The sequence below is a fragment of the Fringilla coelebs genome, assembly GCF_963513975.1.
Source record: "Fringilla coelebs genome assembly, chromosome: 2".
NCBI lineage: Eukaryota > Metazoa > Chordata > Aves > Passeriformes > Fringillidae > Fringilla > Fringilla coelebs.
In genome coordinates, this window is record NC_140029.1 from 71192545 (window position 1) to 71215023 (window position 22479).

Genomic DNA, 22479 nt, shown 5'->3' on the forward strand with positions numbered 1-22479 from the left:
TAAACTTTAAAAAAATGGTTACCCTCAGCACCACTTCCAGCAGATTTTAATGACAACAGCAAAAAGTACCTACTAAAGTACCATTAAAAAGTATAAAAGATATTGCACCTTAAAAAAATCTGTACATAAGAAAGGAGGCCTATTACATAAAAGGCAGATTCTAAAAAAAGTTATTTCATCTCACATACCAAAAATGTTGTAGAAATGTATTGACACGACACTACAATATACCCTATATTCAGATATACCCTATATTCAATATACCCTATATTCAGATCATCAGAACAGTTCAAAATTCATCTGAGTAATAAATATAGCAGAATAAAGTGCCAAAGTCTTGAAATCAGTGATAATTGTCAATTTACGTTACAGTTAAAAATCTCTAATTCAAAATTAATGGGTCACAATGTAGGATTAGTTTTGTCTATAAAGAAGATGTAAAATGTGACTACGGTTAAACATGTGAGGGAAATAGCCACTTAAGTTTTCAACTACCAAAGGGAACTATAAATGCAGTATCTCTTCTACAAAAAACTAAGCAATCTCTTAACTGTTTATGCCTCTTATTCCCTGAAAATATTAAAAAAGATTATAATGAAGGATAAGCCTACTAATAAAACATGTATAGGTTTTTTTTTTAATTTCTACACGTTAAATTATGAAAATCAAACACAACAGCAAAGTATAACATTTAGGAGTCTTGGCATTTTAATTTTGTGGCATCATTCCCTTTCTCTTCTCCCAAGTCACACCAGTGGTAATTTTTGGTTTTATTTTTAAATAAATTAGAATCACCCTAGTCATACAAGACATCCAATGAAGTCTACAGGAAGTAGTAATTCAGTTCTTGGGAAGCATACAAATGCACAAATTAAGTTTTTGAAACTGAAAGATTTAATAATTTTATACTAAATGCCCATGATACAACCACAGCAAACATTTAAATACAAATCATAAGAACACATAATTTTCTAGAAAGCACAGCAAGATGAGGACAGACTTGGTACCCTTTCAAATGATGACTTGCAAAAATAGATTTATCTATTTCCCAGAGATATTATCAACACCACATTTGTGCACTAAATAATCTTGCCAGAATAAGTTATTTATACCAGTAGTTCTAATTGTTTTGCATTTTGTACCTATTATCTACCAACCCAGCATGTCGGAGAACCAAGGGGCAAAGAACATAAGAAGCTCAGGTTCTCAGTGCCTTCTTGGCATCGGTTTTCACATCACAGCACACTTTCACAACTACACTTTCTCAACACTAGCGGCACAGTCCTGGTGAAAGGAAGTAGAGGAAAACCAAATTAGGGACAATGTCAACAAACTGGACACACTCAAGTCCACGTGACCAGGTGGGCTGTATTTAAGGATGCTTAGCAGTGCCGGCAAATGTCATTGCAAAGCCACTCTGTCATTGGCAAAAGGTCACAGTGCACACCAGCAGATTTCTGATCATTGGAAAAGGGCAAATATCGTGACCTTCTCTGAGAAAGGCAAAAAGGTTTAGTGATATTATAAGTCAACCAACCGAATCTCAGTCTATGAAAAGGTTATGCAGCAAACCCTCCTTGGAAGCTTTAAGGAAAGCAAATTACTGGGAACAACTAGCAAGGATTTTCCAAGGATAAGTTGTGTCTCATCAACCTGAGTGTCCCATACAACGGGACGACAGTGAAAAAGCACTGGATGTTACCTTGACCTTAGCAAAGCTTGCGACATGATCTCATCGTACATGCAGGGCCAAATGAGAGAGCCTGGACAGCAAGCAGCTGCATGGGGCTGAGCTGCTGAGGTTAATCCTCAACCACATAAACTGCCTTTAAAACTGAAGAATGCAGTAAAATTTAAATTTACATTGTCACAACAGCTAAGAATGAGAAAAGTTGCAAATTGTAAAGACATTTAAATGTATGGAGTCCGGCAGTTATCACTGCACACATTTCAATGTACGCTGCTGAACAGGTATAACTCTGCAGAATGAGATATAACAGTTCTGTGAATATAGAGGGTAACACTCAAATAGCAAAAATTATGCGTATCAGCAGAAAAGAAATTGTACAGGAAAAAATGGATACTAGCTACTGGGTACAACAGCTGAGAAGTCACACTACAAGCACCTGACTTCCCAGAAACCCATTTAGGTCAAAACTTTTGTGTGTGCTAACTAGCACATACAGTAAATCTCATCACTGACCCTACACCTTCAGGTAATCCTAAAATAAAGAACAAAATTCTATAAATCATTCTCTCAAAAATATCTGAGCTAACAACGATGCAATGACAACCACTTGATCTTCTTGTAATTTCCTTTTTACAAAACCTGCTGGTTTTCATATCAAAACGGTTTCCAATTATGTTGACAAAAAGACAAGAAAAATACCAAGAAGTTTTGCACAATGGCTTGCTTTGAGTCAGTGAGTTGCTGCTGAAACAACCCCTTTTTCATACACACACAGACCTGTCCTTTGCGCTAGAGCCCAGGCACTCCTTTTCTGATGGAGATGAGCTTGTTCTGACCTTATTCAGAAAGGTACTTCCAGATTTTTCTCTGGTACACTTTCTGCCCCATTAGAACACTGAAGTGGCCTGCTGAGTGCTCAGATGAACACTGGACTTACCAAAAACCAAAAAGCAGACATAGCAGAAGTATAGCAGTTCCTGTCCACATTTAAGATGACCTTAGATTAGCTTCTAACCAGTACTTTGTTTTCCACATCAGCTGGATGCAGTACATTCACATTTGCCAGCTAAGTGCAGCACCCCCTGCAGAAGTAATTATGATCACTGGAAAAATTCACCACAGCTAAAGCTATATATTTTTCAAAATACGGAAACCTCTTATATAGGTTTAAGAAGGACTTTAAAGTTATTTTACTTTTACTGATGCTCTATGCATATTATGCATATAAATTCCCAAAATTTTATTATTCTAAAAAAACCTTAATTTTACAAGAGCCACGCATGGGTTTTGTCTTGCGAGCACATTTCAGTTAAACTGGCTAAAGTAAGTTGAGCAAAATCAAATCAGAAGACAAGTATTAGCTGAAATTACTGCTTCTTCATTTGACTGAACTTAAACATTTTGAAAAATGCAGTAGTTCAATAACATGCGTTAAACCTACAGGAAATAGGTTAACATTATCTTCTCTATTATAAACTGTGTTTCACACAACCAAAGCATGACTATTTTTAAAGTTCAGATTTATTCAAGCCTGGAGTATTTAAATGTATTTACAACCAGCTTAAAGTTTATCCCATCATAAATTCTAGCTTGTTCTTTTCAAGGAAGAAATCTGCCAAAAATGAGATAAAATCCCAGATTTTGTCATGAAAGCCTCTTATATATTAATATATGAGAAAGGATTATGAATAATACAACCCAGTCAGAAAATCTGTGAATCTGAACTATTTTTTTAAGCATTTCAGCTAAAAAGAGCTGTTTACAACTCTTCTCTCTGCTACAAAGTTACCTGCAAAGAGAATATGAAAAAAAAGGAACATCTCTTTCCAGGAAGAGAAGGGAATAAAGTGCAGCTGGTACTAGTTTATCAGCAGATGAGAATAAATTCAGTTGATAAAATAGTGTGAGTTCTTTTGTATTTTTCCTTGCCACTATAAGCTGTATCTTCCACCCATTCTAATACAGATGCAAGCATTAGGACCTCTTTAAATTGTCACACACTCAAGGGCACTCACTCCCAAAGGGGAGATTTCAGACTGCTTCCCCATTTATAAAGAAATAAATGTTATTTACTTCTTCAACTTCAAATGTGAGATACACGAAAAAATATGAATAAAAATGCATGGAAGCATGTTAAAAATAAATAAACAAAAACAAACAAACAAAAACAAACAAAAAATAAGTGGTGATCAACTGTCTAGAATCCGCTAGAGCCAAATGAAGTCTCCAAACAATACAGCACCCCTGCAAAACTACAGCACATTGCAAAACTCAGAAAAAAATGACACAAACTTCATACTTCATTTTAATTACCTTGCTGTTCTCTCCTTTCTCTTCTTTTTTTCTGGAGATGTAACAAAAATAAATGCCTTAATGCTAGGCAATTAATATCTTGCAAGTTTGTCGGTAAGTTCTAGCTGAAATAAAAATTTAACTTAAGGTATAACAGAAAGATCATATTTAAAATGTAAACATTAAACAATCTAGCAGAAGAAAAAAAATTAGATTTTTCTCTCTAAGGCAAAATTTCAATAAATTTGCATGGAAAGGGTTGGGTTTTTTCCCCTTTTGAAGACATGTACCTGATGCACAGAAAAAGCAGAGGCAAAACACAGCATATGCAAAAGCAGAGAAAAGACTGTTTGTGCTCTTCATTGTTGCTATTAGCCCCCTGCTGCCCCCACCCCTATATAGCTTACCCTGAAAGTAATGCTTCAGAATGAGTCTAGTCAACACTTTAATATGCAATCTTTAGACTGTGTGCTTTAAAAAAAGCAAAAAGAAAAACCTTTACTAAAGGATAGAAGTATATAAGGTGCACAGTTTTTTCACTGAAGCTGGTTTCATGGACTCGGATCTGATTTTACAAGATGTCATGTGAAAATAAATACCCGTATTACTCACCACAATGCTAACACAAAGAAATTAGTCCAGGGGAAAATGCATTAACAGAACTGAATTTATTAAAGGTCTAGCTAAGGCATCAATATTTTTTCCATTCCCAAAATACTTAGGACGACATGACAAGATCACTGGGCCAGAACAGCATCATTATTTTTATCAGATAGCAAGGCTCATGCTGAGAATACTTTCTACTTCAAAATAAATCCTCCAATAATCAGAGCTTTTAGTGGGTAAAGAAAAATAATTTCCAAAGCTGGAGGAAAAACCATCAACAGCAAGCCAATAAACACAAGGGCTTCTGAGATGGCTGATGTGGCAAATGGCAATTACTGATTCCCTTTTTTCCTTTTGTTCTTAGATTTTTTTTTTAATTAACAACTTTTGCCACAACATGTAGTTTGGCAGGAAGTTCAAAGCAACCCAGTAAATTCAATGATGCACTGTAAATGTGGTTCTTCTGATCTAAGAATTTGCTGCAGTCAAAAGGAAAGTCTTCTCTCAACATCTCTGCCTTGTTACTCCCAGCCAAAAAATTCCCTTCCTTTATGTGAGCTCTGATCTGGGCCACACTTCATGACAGAACTCACCTCCTGTATTTTCCTAAAACTTATCTACTTCTAAAAAAGAAGTTAACTAATGTTAAGTAAGTTAGGTAACTTATGTTAGTTAATTCTGTCCATTTACAGCAGGATACAAAGAGTATCAAAACCAGCATTAACAAAGTATGTGGTAAGAGCAAAAGACAGCAAAGGAATGAGTCAAGAAGAGAGATGGAGATGGAAGAGGAATAGCAAGATACCACTCGCTTCACACCCTGCTTTCTAGTGGTAATGCAGCAGGAAGTATGGCTGTCCATAACTCAAATAACAGAAAAAAAAAGGAAAAAAAAAGCCAACAAAAAAGACCATCCTGCCCATGGCCCTGCAACTAGCTCCAGCACAAAATTTCTGCAGGGGAGAGAATCCCTGGGATTTGGTTCTCTTTTCATCTCTTAATATACTAAGCTGTAACTTGACAGCCAGCCTAAAACCTAGGTTTTAAACCCACAAAATTATGAAGATCACTCCTATGAGATTAGCTGATGGGCAGCAGACCCCTGCTCCAGACTCAAAACCCCGTGGGGTGTTTTACTAAAGGTCATGGCAGTCTTACCAGTACTTTTATAGGAAACAAAACAAGTGCCTACACAAATTATCTCTAAAGGAAAAGATTGCTGTAATTCATCAGCACTTTACTTCTCTTCTCCAGATTGCTCTTAACTCACCTCAGTATTTGTACCACTTCAGAAACTAGAAGCTGCATAAAGAGAGCACAGCATTTCAAAACATCAACTACAATCTGGGTTAGAACACAGGTCTATACTCCAGAAAATCATAATTTCATTGGGTAATTTCTATTTTTCATTAATTTTTCTTCAGTAGTCTAATCTATTACATTACTTGGTTTACACAGAAGTAGTAACCTATTTGCTGCTTTTAAAAAAAGCCTAATAGTCACAAACTTAATAATGCAGGAGCTCTAAGTCTACAGATTATATTCGTTTATTTATTTGCCCTTAAGGGAATTCTCTTTCAGAAATGTATCCAGTCACTGAACAACTGTTTCTCCTCAATGACACTCGAGATTTTAGAGACTTTGCCTGTGCCTTGCTCTCACGGACAAAAGAATCCTTGTCCATGGGAATGAATGAAGTTTTCAGACACTGCTCCACATTCCCAAGTATTGTTGTTGGTTCGGTGATGAAGGAATTAGAAGCACCTACAATACTAAAATAAGACTTACACCAACAATGGCACTGTGCTTTGTGCTCCACTCCATTGCTATTAAGTTCTGTGATTCTCTCTGCTTTTTAGCAATTGCTTACATTGAACTGGCACTTTCATGAATGTGTCATTAGAAACTCCACAATTGTTTTCTTAAACAATAATGAACTTGTGTGTGTGTAAAGAAAGGACCATTTTCCCAAACAAATAGCTCCACATCAAGTACAATATGTTATTGGAAGACTCTGATACTCAGGGTAAAGCACTCATGATCAGCCCTTGCCTTCAGTATCCCAAGTAACACCCATCAGCAAAGCTTCTCCTCAATTATTTATGGCAAGTGATTTCCAAGCAAAACTTCTGAGCAGCACAGGTTCCTGGGAGATACCACTAATGACCTCTAACCATTATTTCACATCTCTAACTTCTCCATCCAGAGAAGGACCATCTCTCAATTCAGCTTTAGTCTCTGGTAGGAAGCTTAACAGGATGCCTTTTGAAAATATAGTTAAGATTACATAAACTGCATTGTCTTCAGCCTGTATATTAACTCCACTGATGCATTTTAATAGACTTATGAAGTGCTGAACATGTTTTGCAAGACTGTTCTCTCCATCTCAGCACCTATCATGGGTCCACTATCTCTGCTTTTGGTTCACCTTACCAATTAGTAGTTTCCACTTTTCCAGAAAATCCTTTTAAAATCTGGTCTCATCCCTGCCCCTTTGCAGTCTTTCTGGGACAACTTAAAACACAGGGTTATACTTTCTGGTTAGAAATGTGCTCCTTCCAATGTGCAAAGATATCTCACCTTGACAACTGTCTGCACCTAAGTTTGAGACAGATCCCTCAATCACTGTCTTCACTGTTAATCCTTTAAGTTCTTTCATATGTCTACATTCACTTAGCTCCTATTCCTTTATTCATCCTTCAGAGAAGACTTAATTTTTCAAAGAACATATCGTCACTCCCAAGGGCTTCCTTTATTCTACTATTTGAACATGCCACATTTTTTTTAATTGATGGGTTTAGAGTACCTACTCATGCTCAATCACTGAGAGCCCAGCAAAGCTTCAAAAACTGTTCCCAGGCTGCTTGCAACACTTCACCATCTTGGCTCTCTTTTAGCTTTGAGAGGCCATCTCCTCCCACCACCACCCCTTATATTTTCTTTGTTAACTGAAGTGGTACTTCAAGCAGGTTTTTTTTTAACCCTGTACAGATTCGGCACACACCAGGAGCAAAGAACAACACATGTTTATCACAGACAGTCCTCAGTAGTATCGGTTTGCATCTAATCTTTCATCCTACTGTAGGCCAGGTCCCAAGCTGATCCCTGCTCTGTACATGCCCTATCTGTTTCACTAAGTAACTACTCACTACCATGAAATTTTGTCTTGGCATTCCTCCCTGCCCAATAGCACCCACCTAAATTAAATGAGGCTAACAAGCCGTTCATTGCTGTATTCTCTACTTTGCAGCCTCACTGATCCAACCCAGCACAGGCAAACAAGTCAGGCAGATGTAAATGCAGTCCTAATGATATTGTTCCCCCGCCCTTACACTCTACCCACAGACCTTTCCGTGTTGCAATAGCTGGTCTTTTTTAAACGTCCTTTGGTATCTGACACCCATCTGGCAGAGTCACATAAGCTTCCAGTTGGGCTTTTACACAACGGAACTAACATAACAGTGAATGGCACTGTTAGCACATTTAATTGCGAGGGGTTGTTTTGTTCAATCCTGCTTAAATAGGATTGATGTTCACCCAAAAAGAAACGAGAGATTTTGAAAGCCAAGCTGTTCAAGTACAAAAAGTTAGATAAGATTCAAATTACAGTCAGGGACAAGTTTGCTGCCTTGCTGTCTTCAAGTCCCCACAGGTAATGCTTGCTTCAGTTCCTTTGATTAAGCTTCATACCTTGCTCAGAGGTTCTGTGAGAAAACACAGTTGATGAAACCTGACTTTCCAAGGCTTCATTGTGGGATTATCCAGTTATCTGAACGCAAATCGTAATTGGAAGTATATCTGAAGTTAGGGCTCCCCACTCACAGGGTAAGGCTATGCCTCTCACAGAAAATTTATCTTGACCAGAAATACAAAGTGGAATCAAGAGTTTTCTGCAATTCAGATCCTTTAGTATTTCAAGTTCTCAGCTGCACTTATTTTTCACACAGACAGTAATGAATTGAGTCTTCATTTTTAGAGCAACTCTCAAGTGTCCTTTATTCAAATGTCAACATCTTGTATGCAAGGTGTTACAAGCACACAGCAGAGCTTTCCCAGAAAAACAGGCAGATTGTTTCAGTGACCTTTAGTTGTGTTCTTGCCTGTTCACAAAACGTGCATTTTTTTTCAAGGATAATTTTAATTTTTGATGTTTAGGCTAGCATCTGTAGTTGAGAAAATCATTATGCTCTCTCGAACATTTTGTCCTTTAAAAAGTATCTACAGCTTTAATCATGGCTTATACGGTTCTTTTCCTGCAAATTCTAAACTGACTGCACAATATGCTTTGCCATACTACCACTTAACACTCAGGTTTTTTAAGAAGCTGTTGAATAGAAACTGTTTTGTGAACAGCAGTATCTTTTTGCTTGAGTATCACACATAATTTTACAAGCACTCTTTGGCATCCAAATGTTCCTATGATTAAGTCAGACTTTCACTGGGATATGCAAAAAAACCCATGCAATAGGGCAACATCAGAAGAATTCTCCATTAAAAAAAAGGCAGAATATTAAATGGTCTATCCAGCACCTTTCCTATATAAGCTACTAAGGACTTCATATGCTTCTGTACAAAATTCAATATATTTATTTAAAACATCACAGAATGGTTTGGGTTGGAAGGGACCTTTAAGATCATCAAGTGATTTCCAAATTCAAGCAGCTATCTCTCAAATGGGAAGCCTCAACACACAGAAGTCAGCAATCCATTCACAAGCAGCCTAACAAAAAACTGTAACTATGAATAAAGCTAGGGCTGTAATCCCAAATGTGCTATTATGGGGCTTGACAAGGTCTCAGAAACCATTTGTTGAGCTTTGGAGGAGACAAGAGAGAACAGCAGGCTAGCCAGCCAGAACACAAAACCCTCCTGAATGGTTACCAGCCCGCACGTAGCAGTAACATGCAGCATTACTTCCCAAGCTCACAAAGAAAAGATGGGGGTCGGTGGGGGGAGAGGAGCATGAGGTACAGCACCAGGGGGATGAAGCCTGAAACTGAAACTTTATTCCTACCCACTCACAAAACACAGGCTTCTCTACTCTAAACTCAAGACTGCTTAACAGTAGAAGGCTACCATAAAGAAAAGCAAGCCTATTATCAGCAGCACTGTTCTCTGACAACATGCACCTCCTGTACAATCAGTACCCTCAAAAACTAACCCCTATTCTCTAATGGGACATCGTGTACACGCGATAGCCACTCCATGCCCCCACTATTTACATATATTACTGTAATTTGTAAGTCCAGAATCAAACTTCAAACTATATGGAGACCTTTGGTGTTTTTCTTTGTTGTTTTGCAACACTACTTTCATAGCTTCTTCTCTGTACTTGTCATAAGCTTCAAATAGGAATGAAACACCAACTCACCTTTGCTGCAGGGTATGAAAATAAATCAACACATCTGTGACAAGATAACAAAAGATCACACCAAATAAGGTCTAAAGGCCACAGCAGGACTCTCTCAACCGCATGACTTTAAAAACCTATAAAGCCTGGAGCCATGCAACCAGGTGAGAAGGGAAGGAAGAAGATGGAAGACAATTAAAAGAATGGTTGACCAGAAAAATATAAGAGCACAAGACTTTATGCAATATGGCATGCCTACCTCATTATGTAGATACAGTTTAATTAGGAACTTTGTAACTACTATGGTGAAGGATCCAAAAGAGATTCAGGGCATATATTTTAAGAAGATAATACCACACATTACATACATAAATAAAGTTTGTGGCATTTAGAAATTCCACACCACTGTTGACAGGAGTCAGAAGCTAAAGGCTTGCATGCCAGCTCTGCGGTTCTCACCACCTGCCTGCAATCTCCACCAACTGCTTCGGGTCAAAACAGTTGAAATCAACACACAAACATTCAGCCAAAAACAACAACAACAAAATCACCACTGAGAGAAGACAAGAGTTGTCTGGAAATTTATAAACTAATAGCATGAGGTTCATTATTTAACCCCTGTAAAGGCTCCATACAGCACTAATCAAGAAGCTTCAAGTCCAGCCCCACTATTTCACTTCTCACCAATAAACATTTAACTCATTACTTATGGCACTCCCAAACTCTAATGTGGTAAATTAATTTGCAGAAAATTCTCAAAACCAAGAAATGCTTATAATGTATTATAATTAGAAAATAGCTTCAATTGTAATAGCTGTCTGTATTGTCCCACCCTTCACATGACACTAAAAATAGAATAAAAGTTTTTAAAACACCTCTCAGCTGCCCCATCTCTAAGTCAGAAAAAGACTTCATCTGACATGTACCTCTCAGTAAATATCAGTTTGATTTAGACCTTGACAAAGTGATTACTCATCCAATGTAACACAATCAATACACGCTCACAAACACAGACAAACTGGAACTAAACTGCCAACCACCTTATGAAGGGCTAGAAAGGAGTTTAGTGTTAAAAAAAAAAACAAAACAAAACCACCAAAACTCAGAATTCCTGAAGCAAGCAAAAGCAGTTCTTCTGCATCCATTACAGAGCTTGGCCTGATCTCTAGGCAAGCATCTGAACTTCTACAGTTACAACAGTCAGAAGTGACTGGTTTTGACAACATTAAAGAATAGACACTATGCTCTTAGCTTTTCCCTTTGACAACAGGTTATGTGGTTTATCTACACTGCATTAAAATATTTTATGTTTTCCGAAAACATTCCAGGTCATCCATCTTCAGATGCTGTGAAACAAGAATAGCACAAGAATCTTGCATATTACCCAAACCATTCATTATTTTAGCTAACTTAAACAGTTCTGCCTTCTCTATTTTCCAAGATAAATATTCCTCATCCCTTCAGTTTCTCTTTATACAAGAGTTTCTGAGAGAGAATAAAAATTCTTGCAATATCCTTTAATTGGTAGGTAGAAACTAATGTCATATTAGAGATTATGCAACACAATAACTTACTGGACATCTACCAGATTTCCACCATTCTGCTTCTTTTGCAACTCATCCAAACCCTCAAGGGGAGAAAAAAAGTAGATTAGATTTGACTGCTTGAAGCATGCAAGATGTATTTTCATAATGCCAATTACAATGTGTCTGTAGGTTGAAATTAAACAATCTGCTCCCCCACCTACAGCAATACTTCCAACACAGAACTCTAAGCGCTGAAATTACAAAAAAAACCAAAAAGCCCAATTCCACTTGTGTTTGGGACCAACATAACTTCTGACAGTTCCTGACAACAACTAGGACAGCATCAGTTTGCTCAGTGTGCTTAGTGTTGGTTTCCCACCTTCGGTCTCACCACTCAAGTCTCTTTCCAAGAGATTAGGAAAGCTTTCAATAAAGCACCAGGGAACATTTCTACAGTTAAAGACCCTCAACTGCATAATTTTTTTGCTGTTGTAATTTAAAAGTTAGATACTGCCTAACGGGGACATTCAGTAGTTTCTTATTGTCATCCAAACCACATCTAATAAACAGGAAAAATGATTATTTGGAAACACACCAAATTGCCACTGAAACAGTCAGCCCTCCTCCACAGAATAGGCTTCTCTCTCAGATTTCTGACTATAGCTGTACCATAAAAAGGGAGAGGAGAGCCAAGAAAGCAGCGGAAGACCAATCCCAGTAAGCCTGGGAACTTGGCTTTGACATTACCACGTGCTCAGCACATGGTGCCAGCCCCAGGACCAACAGGCTGTACCTCCTCTGCTGCACAAGCTGGGCAGCCAGGCTTGCACAGGAGACCCCAGTGTCCTGCCACCTCAGTCTGACGGTGACTGGCACTCAGCTCCTAGGGAGCTGCAGAGAAGAAAAAGTAAGAACAGTAGATCTTCATGTCAGTTCACCAAACAAAAACTGCTGGCATATATTCCATGCCCAGCATAAGTCAAATAGGTAGATTTAATAGCAGGGTCAAGAAGCGTTCCTGAGGGAGCACCCAAATGGCACATAAGGTAAATTTTATGCAGGAAATAACTGACATTTTCTGGACAAAAAAAAAAAAAGGTACACTATCCTACAAACACTAGATATGAGCAACAGTTCCTTTATCTGAAGACTGATGCTCAACATACCATGCCTGTGCTTCCTTCCCAGTGCATGCCATTAGAGCCAAATGCCTTCTTGTACACCTTTCTGCTATAAAAATAAACCCCATTAGAGTCAAATGCTTCTTTGTACACCTTTCTGCCATAAAAATAAACCCCATCAATTCACAGACTTTGCTCTAAGCAGGTTTTAGAGCCCACTGCAGGTACTGCACTGATGAAAAAGACACCACCATTCAATAAAAAGCCAGGAAGATTCAACCACCTAGACAGACCACAAACTTAAAATAGAAGAGATTCAAATAAAAACTCCAGAATACCATTTTGCTGCAGGTAGTGCATCAGATAGAGCTCAGTTCTGATGCCTAACATTGTCACTCAGCTGATTTGGTGTTCAGTTGGGTCAAGTCTGGCAGTTAATATGTGAGAAACGTCCATGGAGCTGTGCCTGGTGCTCCTCTGAGATGGACCAGTAGAGACCCCAAGCTGCATCTTGTGGCAAAGGACACTGCAGAGCTGGACTGGCTTTCTTCTTGGAGCAAGACATGAAAGAAACCCTGGTTACACTCACATCTGGTCACCAGCACACATACCACAGGACACCTCTCCTTCATTAGAAGGATTCTCACCCCATCAAGATTCCTGAAAGACTGTCCTCCAAAATATTCCTGTGTAGTTCCAATGATGCAATTAACTGCCTAGGACTAGCATACACAGCTGCTATCTAGTTTTTAATCGCCTTATTGCACCTCAGAGGCAGCTGTAAAACCTGTAAAGCAGTAAAATAAAAAAAAAAAAAGGAGGCGAAGACTGCAGTTATACTACAGACACTGCTCCTAGTATTTTAGAATTGGGTTTTATCACCAAAGGCCTTATAACATATATTTGCACAAACTGAATTACTAAAATTTAGTTATTTTTTGTGATCCTTCTCTCTCTTAGTCATCCATAATAAAAGATGTCATTTAAAAAAAAGCTGAAGCACTACTGTTAACAAAGTATTTGCACTCCTGCAAGCCACTTTTCAAAGTACTCTAAAAATTATCATGCATATCTTAGAAGATTTGTGCTACATAATTTAAGAATCAGAATCATGTAGCAAAGTTTAAAGAACGCTTCTAAGCTCAAGAGAAATATAAAAAAAGGAAGTTTGAGCTGTATAGACTCTAGAAACAACTGAAAAATTATTGATCCATCATTACTTACCATCTGGGTAACACTAAAACAATGCAAGAGTATATTTTGAATATATGCATGTACTAATAAACAAATACTGAATTCTGTTGCAGGTACTGCCCACCACAGGACATAACATCCATCCATTACTACAGCTTTAGGACCATTAAATGTTATTACTAAATGTTATTATTGGCTTTTTTAAGCGATTGCTTCTCGATAAAAGGATGTAAACAAAACATTCAATCCTTATTCCACCCTTGTAATTTAAGATCACATATGTACAAATGTACTACAAGCTACAAAAGCATCTATGGATGGTTCTATTTAACATATTTTAGTGACTGTCCAAGGGCAATTACACAGGATATTTAAAAGAAAAAGTTTTCTGAAATCAGAAAGGCAAATGGGAAGTATTATGGAAAGGGACGGCTAACAAGGCACTAAAAGAACAACAAAGCAAAGAAAAAAAGAGACAATATATATTGCTTATCTTTTTTTCCCCCAAAGTTAATCAAATACCATGCTTTGATTTCCCCTCTCATCTACAAGAGTGAAAATTTAAAAACATATGCATGCTACTGTAAACCCATCCATTTTTAAAGCAAACATATGCATGCTACTGTAAAACTATCCATTTTAAAAGCAAACAATTCCATTTTCTTGCTGTAATTTCTCAAAACAGCAGCATTTTCAAACATACTCTCCCAAACTACATCAAGCAGACCGATAATTTCACCAAAAATTTTTCAGCAGTACGACATGCCGAATTCCTTACACATTGCTGCAGTCCAACAGGCTGAACAGCTGCAAAGCTGCCTGAAACAAACATTAGAAATGTAGCCCTATCTTTCAGTACCTCGACTTATTTTTCGTATTACAGATCTCTGTATGGGCAGAGAAACCAGGGCTGGGTATATCAGCAGCATCTGTGCCTGCATATAAGGAGACTTGAGGCAACAGCTTATCACACTTACAACTGTTTTTTTTTTTCCTCTTGCCCTCCCAGAATAGAAAGAATTTGGGCAAGATAAGATTTTTTCCTATGAACAGTTGCAAAGGATTCAAACATAAAAGTGCAAAAAAGTAGTTACCTGACTTCCATCATCTAACAAAATTCAGGCTGAAGTAACTGTGCTGCAATTAATATCAGCATGTTTAAGACAGAGACAAAACAAGGTGCAACCATTTTCATTAGAGCTGTTCTCTAGGTAATAGCCAGAGCATTTCCTTCTAGAATCAAACGCTTATGTAAACACAACCAGATCGTATTTTGGCCATGATTGACCACAGCCAGCTTTAAAAGTTTATTTATTCAATGCAAAAATAACAACCAGACTTTTGAAATGCGCCTTATTTGAATGACAGCATACAGAGCACCACTGCGGTGAGACTTTAAGAGAAAGACTAGATGCAATTCAAAATTTAGAACCTGCTACAGGAACAACCCGTGCTTCTCCCGTTTCTCCTGTTCCCTACTTCCTATTGTTCCGCTGCTCAGCAAGTGATGCCATGTCACGGAAGAGGGAAACCTAAATGACAGATTAATTCGGTCTTTCTTCAAAATGTTTATGCCAAGAAATTAATTTACTCAGGTCTAGAACATGAACCGGTCATACACAAAAGGTGGTTTAAAGCATTCTAAAGCCTCAAAAGCACGAGCAGACTTCGGCTTCTGAAGCAGCCAGCAAGACGACCCAAAATGGTGACTACAAGTAATAAATCATATTTTAAAAAAAGGCATTGTTAAAAACAACAACAAAAAAACCCCGTTCTATGAAGCTGATGATCAGGCTGAACGGTATAAGCGGCCAGCGATTTACTCATAACGAGAAACCATTAAGGGAACGGTTTTCCTCGGGCACAAAATTTGTTTCTCCAAGCCCACCCGCTACCGAAACACGACTCCGGCACAGCGCTGAGGGGCTGGCGACGCTCGCAGTGACCCGGGGGAACCAAGCGCCGGCCGGGCTACCGCGGGGCTCACCGGGCGGGGATCCGGCAGGGCCGGAGAAAGGACGGCACTAAGGCGGGGAGCGAGGGGGAGGCACACGAGCCCGTGGGGCAGAAGGCGGCCGGGGGTCCCGCGGGGAGCCGCGCCGCTCGCTCGCTCGCTCACTCACCCGTCCTTGCGCTTGGCTTTGTAGACGTGCCCGTAGGTGCCCCTGCCCACCTTGCAGCCCTCGTACTCGAAGAGGTCCTCTACCCGCTCGCGCTCTCCGGTCAGCTTCACCTTGAAGTCATAGTCCATCTTGGGCGCCCGCCGCGATCCGCCGCCGCCGCCGCCCCCGGCAGCCGCGCCCCGCCCCGCCGCACACACCGGGCGGCGGCAGCAGCAGCAGGAGGAGGAGAAGGAGGAGGAGGCCCCCGCGCCGCCCCGCGGAACATCCAGCGGCGGGGCTGCTCCCTTCGCTCCGAGCCCCAACCCCCGGCGCTCCCTCCCTCCGTCCCTCCCTTCGCCCCGCACCAGGAGCGGCACCGCCGCCGGTCCCCGGGCGGGCTCTCGGGGCCGCGCCCGCGCGCGCTGCCGCAAACGGACGTCGCAAACCGCGGGCACCTCCCCGGCCGCGGGCAGCGCACCACGTGGAAGGAGCCGTCCCGGCGTGCCTTGCGGACGCAGCCGCACGCCGGGAGGTGTAGTACAGGCGGAGGGAGGGAGGCCGGGCCGCGCTGCATGCCGGGAGCTGTAGTTCGTGTGCAGGGCACCAGGGGCACGGGGCCCGCCGAGAGCAGCCACCGCGACCCGCGCTCGGTCCCTTCCCAGGGCCTTGGCTACCGTGAGTATCCCGGTCCCCGACTCGATCCAGGCTGGCGAGGGCAGACGCAGCTGGTCCCTGCTGCTCTGAGCATCTCTTAGCACCACTATAATTAAGACAATTCCACGACTATGAACATGGGCAAAATCAGAGAATCGCAGAATCTTTTGAGTTGGAAGGGACCCACAAGGATCCTTGAGTCCAGATCCTGGCCCTGCACAGCACCATCCCCAAGAGTCTCAACATGGGCCTGAGAGAGTTGCCCAAGCACCTCTTGAGCTCGGTCAGGCTGGTGCTGTGATCTCTTCCCTGGGGAGCCTGTGCAGTGCCCAACCACCCTCTGGGTGATGAACCTATTTCTAATATCCAACCTAAACCTCCCCTGACACAACTTCAGGCCATTCCCTCCGGTCCTGTCACTGGCACCACAGAGCAGAGATCAGTGCCCGCTCCCCTTTCTTCCTCCGTGACGAAGTTGCAATGAGGTCTCCTCTCAGTCTCCTCTGCTCCAGTCTGAACAGACCAAATGATCTCAGCCACTCCTTCCCCATCTTGGTTGCCTTGCTTTGGACACTTTCTAATAGCTTAATGTCCTTATGTTGTGGTGTCCCGGGCTGCTCACAGCACTCAAGACACAGATGAATGTCACAGTGCTGACAAACCTTTTCTGTGTGGCTGCTGACATCAGTCGGGATGTGTGGCCACATTTCTCGTCACTGAGAAAAGCAGGGCACAACTTCCCAAGGGTATTTTCTGGGAATCGCAGCGAGGAACCTCAGAGAAAGAAGAAACAATTCTTATCTCATTGGCTGTGCCTGTGTTTGTGCCAAAGTAGAATGCAATGTGGAGACTGTTCACCCAAGGTTTTGGTGTTTTGTTTCCTTGGCCCATCAAGGCCAAGCGCATGTGCAGACTGTCGGTCAGCAGACAGTCACAAGATTCTGGGCAGTTGAGTTGAGTTGAGTGCTTGAGCAGATTCAGTTTAGATGTAAAGTAATATAGTGTAATATAGTATAGAATAATATAATATAATAAAGGAATTAATTAGCCTTCTGATATCCATGGAGTCCTCCTCATCATTTCCTCCCTTCATCAAACCTACCCTGCATTTTACTACAGGGATGTAATACAAAAACTCTTGTGTTTAGCAAGGCCCCCTTGTATGTGACCAGGAACTGGACATTTCCCAATTCCTCTCCTTGGCTGACAGAGCCAGAGTCACCGACTCAACACAAAGTCAGCCGGTAATTGTGTACAACAGGCAGCTTGGAACTAAACTAAAGCTACAGCAATCTTTCTACTTACAGCCCAGCTTTTGGCATTTTTAATAGTCACGCACGCATGCTTCACATTTCATGTCAAGAATGCAGCACATTGAGTAAATAAGTAGGCACTCAAATCCCCTAACTTAGCGATATCAAAGAACATGATGGCTCCTGAAAGAAGCAACAACATTCTGGAATCATCTAAAATAATTTCAATTTTCATTTATAAGTCTTAATTTTCATTTACACACTAGCACTGAAAATTGGGGATTGTGCCTGCTTCCCAAGCTGGCATCACTCAATGAGACTCATGTCAGATGCCCACAGTTGGACTTTCAGTATGTTGCTATGTAGTTGTTAGGGATATTATGTATGTTGAATAAAGCAATTAGGCGTGTGTTACAAAAAATAAGTGCAATTGAGAGAAGCAGCAAAATTACACTTTATTTGCCCAGCAACTCAACTAAATTTTACAAGAACATTGCCCAGCACTTCACTACACCAACCAAACAGAAACAGGTCAGGGCAGCCCAGCAGAGATCAAACAATCTGGAAGATGCCATCCACTTCACAAAGTTCATCCATCTCAGCCCCATCTCTGCTTTCAGGGACTGCTTGGCTTTGGGGACTTTCAGGGACAGTAAGGGACCAAGCTTGCATGGCCAAACCCACCATGTACAGTACCTCTGGCCTGCTCACTACCTGCAGTCCTATTAGCAGGGGAGTTAGCAATAACCACACTTCTGTAACTTTGTGCTCTTCTCTGTGTTATTAATCACTTTTTTATGGAGGCAAAGAACATCCAAACTCCTCCACACAGATCCAATTACTGCATGGTAATTAATGGTTTGGATTAGTCCGTCCGGAGCTGAAACATTGCAGGGTGGGAAAGACAAACAATGTCTGCGTAGAAAGGAAAGAGATCATGAAGGAATACAAGAACAGACAATCCAGATTCCTTTTCTGACGACCTGTGCTATGTTTCACATTTGCATAAAACATTTGGAAAGAATTCCATACTTTGACAAACTCTGAGAAATCAAAACCACAACTGAGATATCTTCTTTTCCAGATTGTTGGTCCTGTTGTAAGAATATTTACAAGCTTGCTTGAATGTTTCTTTCCTTAGTTTTACATACCATTTGAATTGTATGCCTTCCAGAATGAGTGTAGCTGTAAACCTGCTGCACCTTCACTCTGTTTCCACTTCAGGTGCTTGCATTGAAACCAGTGTTTGATTTTACCAGTTCAGACATATGGTCCCCAACTCAAGAGATATTTGAAACAGAATGCACACGTTGGCTCTTTTTTTAATGAGAAATAAGTATTGACATTTCAAGGTCAACTTTTAATTCTCTTTCATGGAAAGTTGCATACTTTCTGTGCTTAATTTTAAAAATCTGTCATAGTGTAATATAATTTCAAGGAAAAGTTTAAATTGTGGCCCACTCTTCAAAAGACAGACACAACCCGGATCTGGTACTCTTGACTCTCAGGTCTCCGTCCCCACAGTGGCCCTTTCAATTGAGAGGATTTCTTATCTCTTACTGCCTGTTTTTCATTCCCTTCTCTCATGCTCTCTCAGGACTCAGTTTAAAAATATATGCTTAACACATCCTGCTGAAGTTGGATTTTTGGAGCTTTCCTCTTTTTTTTCCTCTAACAACAATCATGGTTTGCTTTATCATATCCTTCTGTTCCGAGTTTGTGTAATTTCTAATATGTCCAGAACACACACGCTTCTGACAGTTTTTTGTCTGGCATCACCGCACCTGTGAAAGATGTTAGAGTTCTCCACAGGAAAGCCACTGTTACCATGTTGGTGCTGGTAATGTGCAGTGGGTTGGAGACAGTTATCAAAGCAAGATGTGACTGGAGAGGCCAGCAGGCAAGGAAGGCTGACAGCATTAAATATTTCTGAATGTATTTCAGGGAATTGTCTTTCAGGTGCAAGCTTGGATTGTCTGGGAACAGGCTGGATTGTGACAATAAGTAAATGCTGTCACTTGGGGTATGAGAGTGTGGAAAAAGTTTTACAGCGACTTCTGTAAGCCAGAGAGAAGTTTGATAAGAGAATCCATGTTTACCCCTGAAAGAATTTCCTACCAAGGTCATTGACATAGAAACCAAGAAAGAGAGAAGGATAAATAAGAGAAATCTGCAACCGTCTATTTCAATAAGCACTTTGTTTGTCTTTCCTGACCAATGAGTAAAGTGTAAACTTGTGAGTTTTGTAAGAATGTACAAAAAGCGTGCATACTTTGAAGCTTTCTGAAAATGGAGTGTTGCTTTGTATTGTGGCCATCCCAAATACGACAAGGGAGCGTCAATAACAAAAGCAAAGCAGGTTTTGGGAGGGGTTGACACGGGCAGTCGCTTGGTGATCCCCCCGCTGGCTCCCACCTCCTGGCCCGTGCCAAGAGCGGCTGCCCCTGTCCGCCCCTCGGGCCAGCCTGGGTGGCAGCAGAGCAGGGCAGTAGAGCAGGGCTGCCTAACTCCCAGAGGCAGCAAAGCTGCTCTGGGCAGCTGCTGATGGGAATCCCAAGTCGAGGAAGCCAGAACAAAGGAGATGAGAGGGGCCACTTGTATAAGGTCTCAAGACGATTAAATTTCTGAGAGAGTCCACACACAAGTGACAAAACTCCAATAGGGTAACAGCAACTTAAAACAGGGGAGGGTACTAGGAAGGATAACCAATAGTAGAACAGCAGGGGAGAAATGTAAGTGGGGACAGATTCCAGGTTATATCCCAATAGGGATAACATGGGAGGGGATCAGGCTTGGCACACCAATGGAAATTCAAGGGAAGGGTGATAGACAAGGAAGGTTCTAGAGAAAAGGGTGGGGTTACATTTGATGAACAAGGCAAGAGGGCAGTACTTCCAGGATTGGCAGGAAGGGTCTGGAAATCACGGAGGTGCAAGGGAGATTGACATGGTGACTGACATAAGATTAGGCAGGAAAATAGCAGTGAACAACTTCAGGGCAAAACCTTTGAGGAAACTGAACGGGCTACATGGAACAAACCACTATAAACTCACAATAAGGAACACCTTAAGATTACAACAGAAAAACAATCTACCCCAAGGGGTGTGTGTTTGCGTGCTTGTGGCCATGGTGGTAGTGCTAGAGTCAAAGTTTGTGAAGCAAAGCTTACAGCTGGGAAATGTACAACAAGCTGCTTGCTCTTTGCTTTGCAGTCTTCAAAAACAGAGTAAAAATAAAGAAAAGTCAAGTTTAATATTTTTGCTTTCTCATCTTTGTATTTTATGAGTAGATAACCTACAATACTGTCCCCATGCCATTAGAGTGTCTGCTCATTCCACTTATAATTTGCCTAATTTGAGCATACTTTTGCTTTTCAGAAAGCTTTTCATAAAGCTGTTAGCTACCTGCTAAAATTTTCCCTTATCCCCATAGAGACATTCTTTAGTGGTGACTGAGGTGTTCCCAGCTTGGTATTGACTCAAAAAGTGCAGTCCTGCTGAGTGCTATACATCTTCCATTTTTTGTTTAGTCCAGGGGAAGCTGAAGGCAAGACAATAATGTGGTGGCACTTTTTCCTTTTCACTGAGAAAAGAAAAACTAACTGTCATACTTGCACAGTCTGAGTATTTTTCAGAAACCTTGAAATTTTTATGTGCAGATGAGTGAGCTGAGTAGTGGCAGCACTTAAAAAAGCAGTTTATTTAATACAGATAACTAAAGTGCTGATTCTACAAACAGTTTCCTATGTATAACAATGTGTTGGGATTTTTTTCACTCAACTATATTTTACCATAAAACTGATCTAACAAAGCATCGTAGATTCTGGCTGGAGTGCAAGCTACTAACAAACATACATCAGTCCTTTGGATCCAGGTGCTGTATAGGAGAGTTGTGCTTGCATTCAGTGAAACATCTGTTTGCCAGACTTGGGACCACCTACGGTAACAATCAGCCTATGTTATGCTCCTGACAGAGATTCAGTTGTCACCATCCCTCGAGGTATTTAAAAGACATGCAGAAGTGGCACTTGGGGACATGGTTTACTAGGGGACTTGGTAGTGCTAGGTCAATGGTTTGGACTGGATTTTAAAAGTCTTTTCCAAACTAAGTGATTCTCTGATCCTGCCTCTGCAAACCTTCAAAGTTCAGACCGTGAACTCACAGTCACTTTCGTTACTGAGAAAAGCCCTGCCTGAGGGGAAATAAACCCTGAAATTAAATATTTATATTATTTCATATAATCATAGAAATATTCAGGTTGGAAGGGATCTCTGGATGATTTCTAGGAGAATATCATGCTCAGAGCAGGGCTACTCTTAAATTCAGGTTGCTTGAGTGAAGTGGTTTTTCCACTCAAGCCTCTATGGAGGGAGATTCCATAGCCTTTCTGAACCTGACTATCCTCCAGGTAAATTTTTCTGTCCTTCTCTCAATACAAATCCTGCCTCTGTCTTTTCAGTAAGCTCCTTGTCAGTATTGGCAGGCTGCCCATTATTCCAGCTTGAAGAAGTCCTAGGGCCCACAGCCTCTCTCACGTGGTGAGTGCTCCAGCCCCAGGACCATCTTAGTGCACTCAGCAGAACTCACTCCGATTCATCAGGAATTTTCCATATCAGGATTGTTCTATTTGAGACTCCCAAACTGGGAATCATATTCCATGCGCAGGCAAACAAGAGCTGTGTAAAGGGAAG

At 40.8% G+C, this 22479-nt stretch overlaps 1 protein-coding gene across 2 annotated transcripts in view; it reads right to left on the reverse strand.

Annotated features, from left to right (window-relative positions):
* The window catches only part of CDK8 (cyclin dependent kinase 8), a 67498-nt gene extending 51316 nt beyond the window's left edge, over positions 1-16182 (reverse strand). For both annotated transcript variants that reach the window (XM_084226035.1, XM_084226034.1), the window contains exon 1: positions 15903-16182. In XM_084226035.1, the coding sequence (XP_084082161.1) occupies positions 15903-16030 (128 nt within the window). In that variant the 5' untranslated portion in view covers positions 16031-16182. The remainder of the gene's footprint in view (positions 1-15902) is intronic.
* Between the last annotated feature and the right edge of the window lie 6297 nt (positions 16183-22479).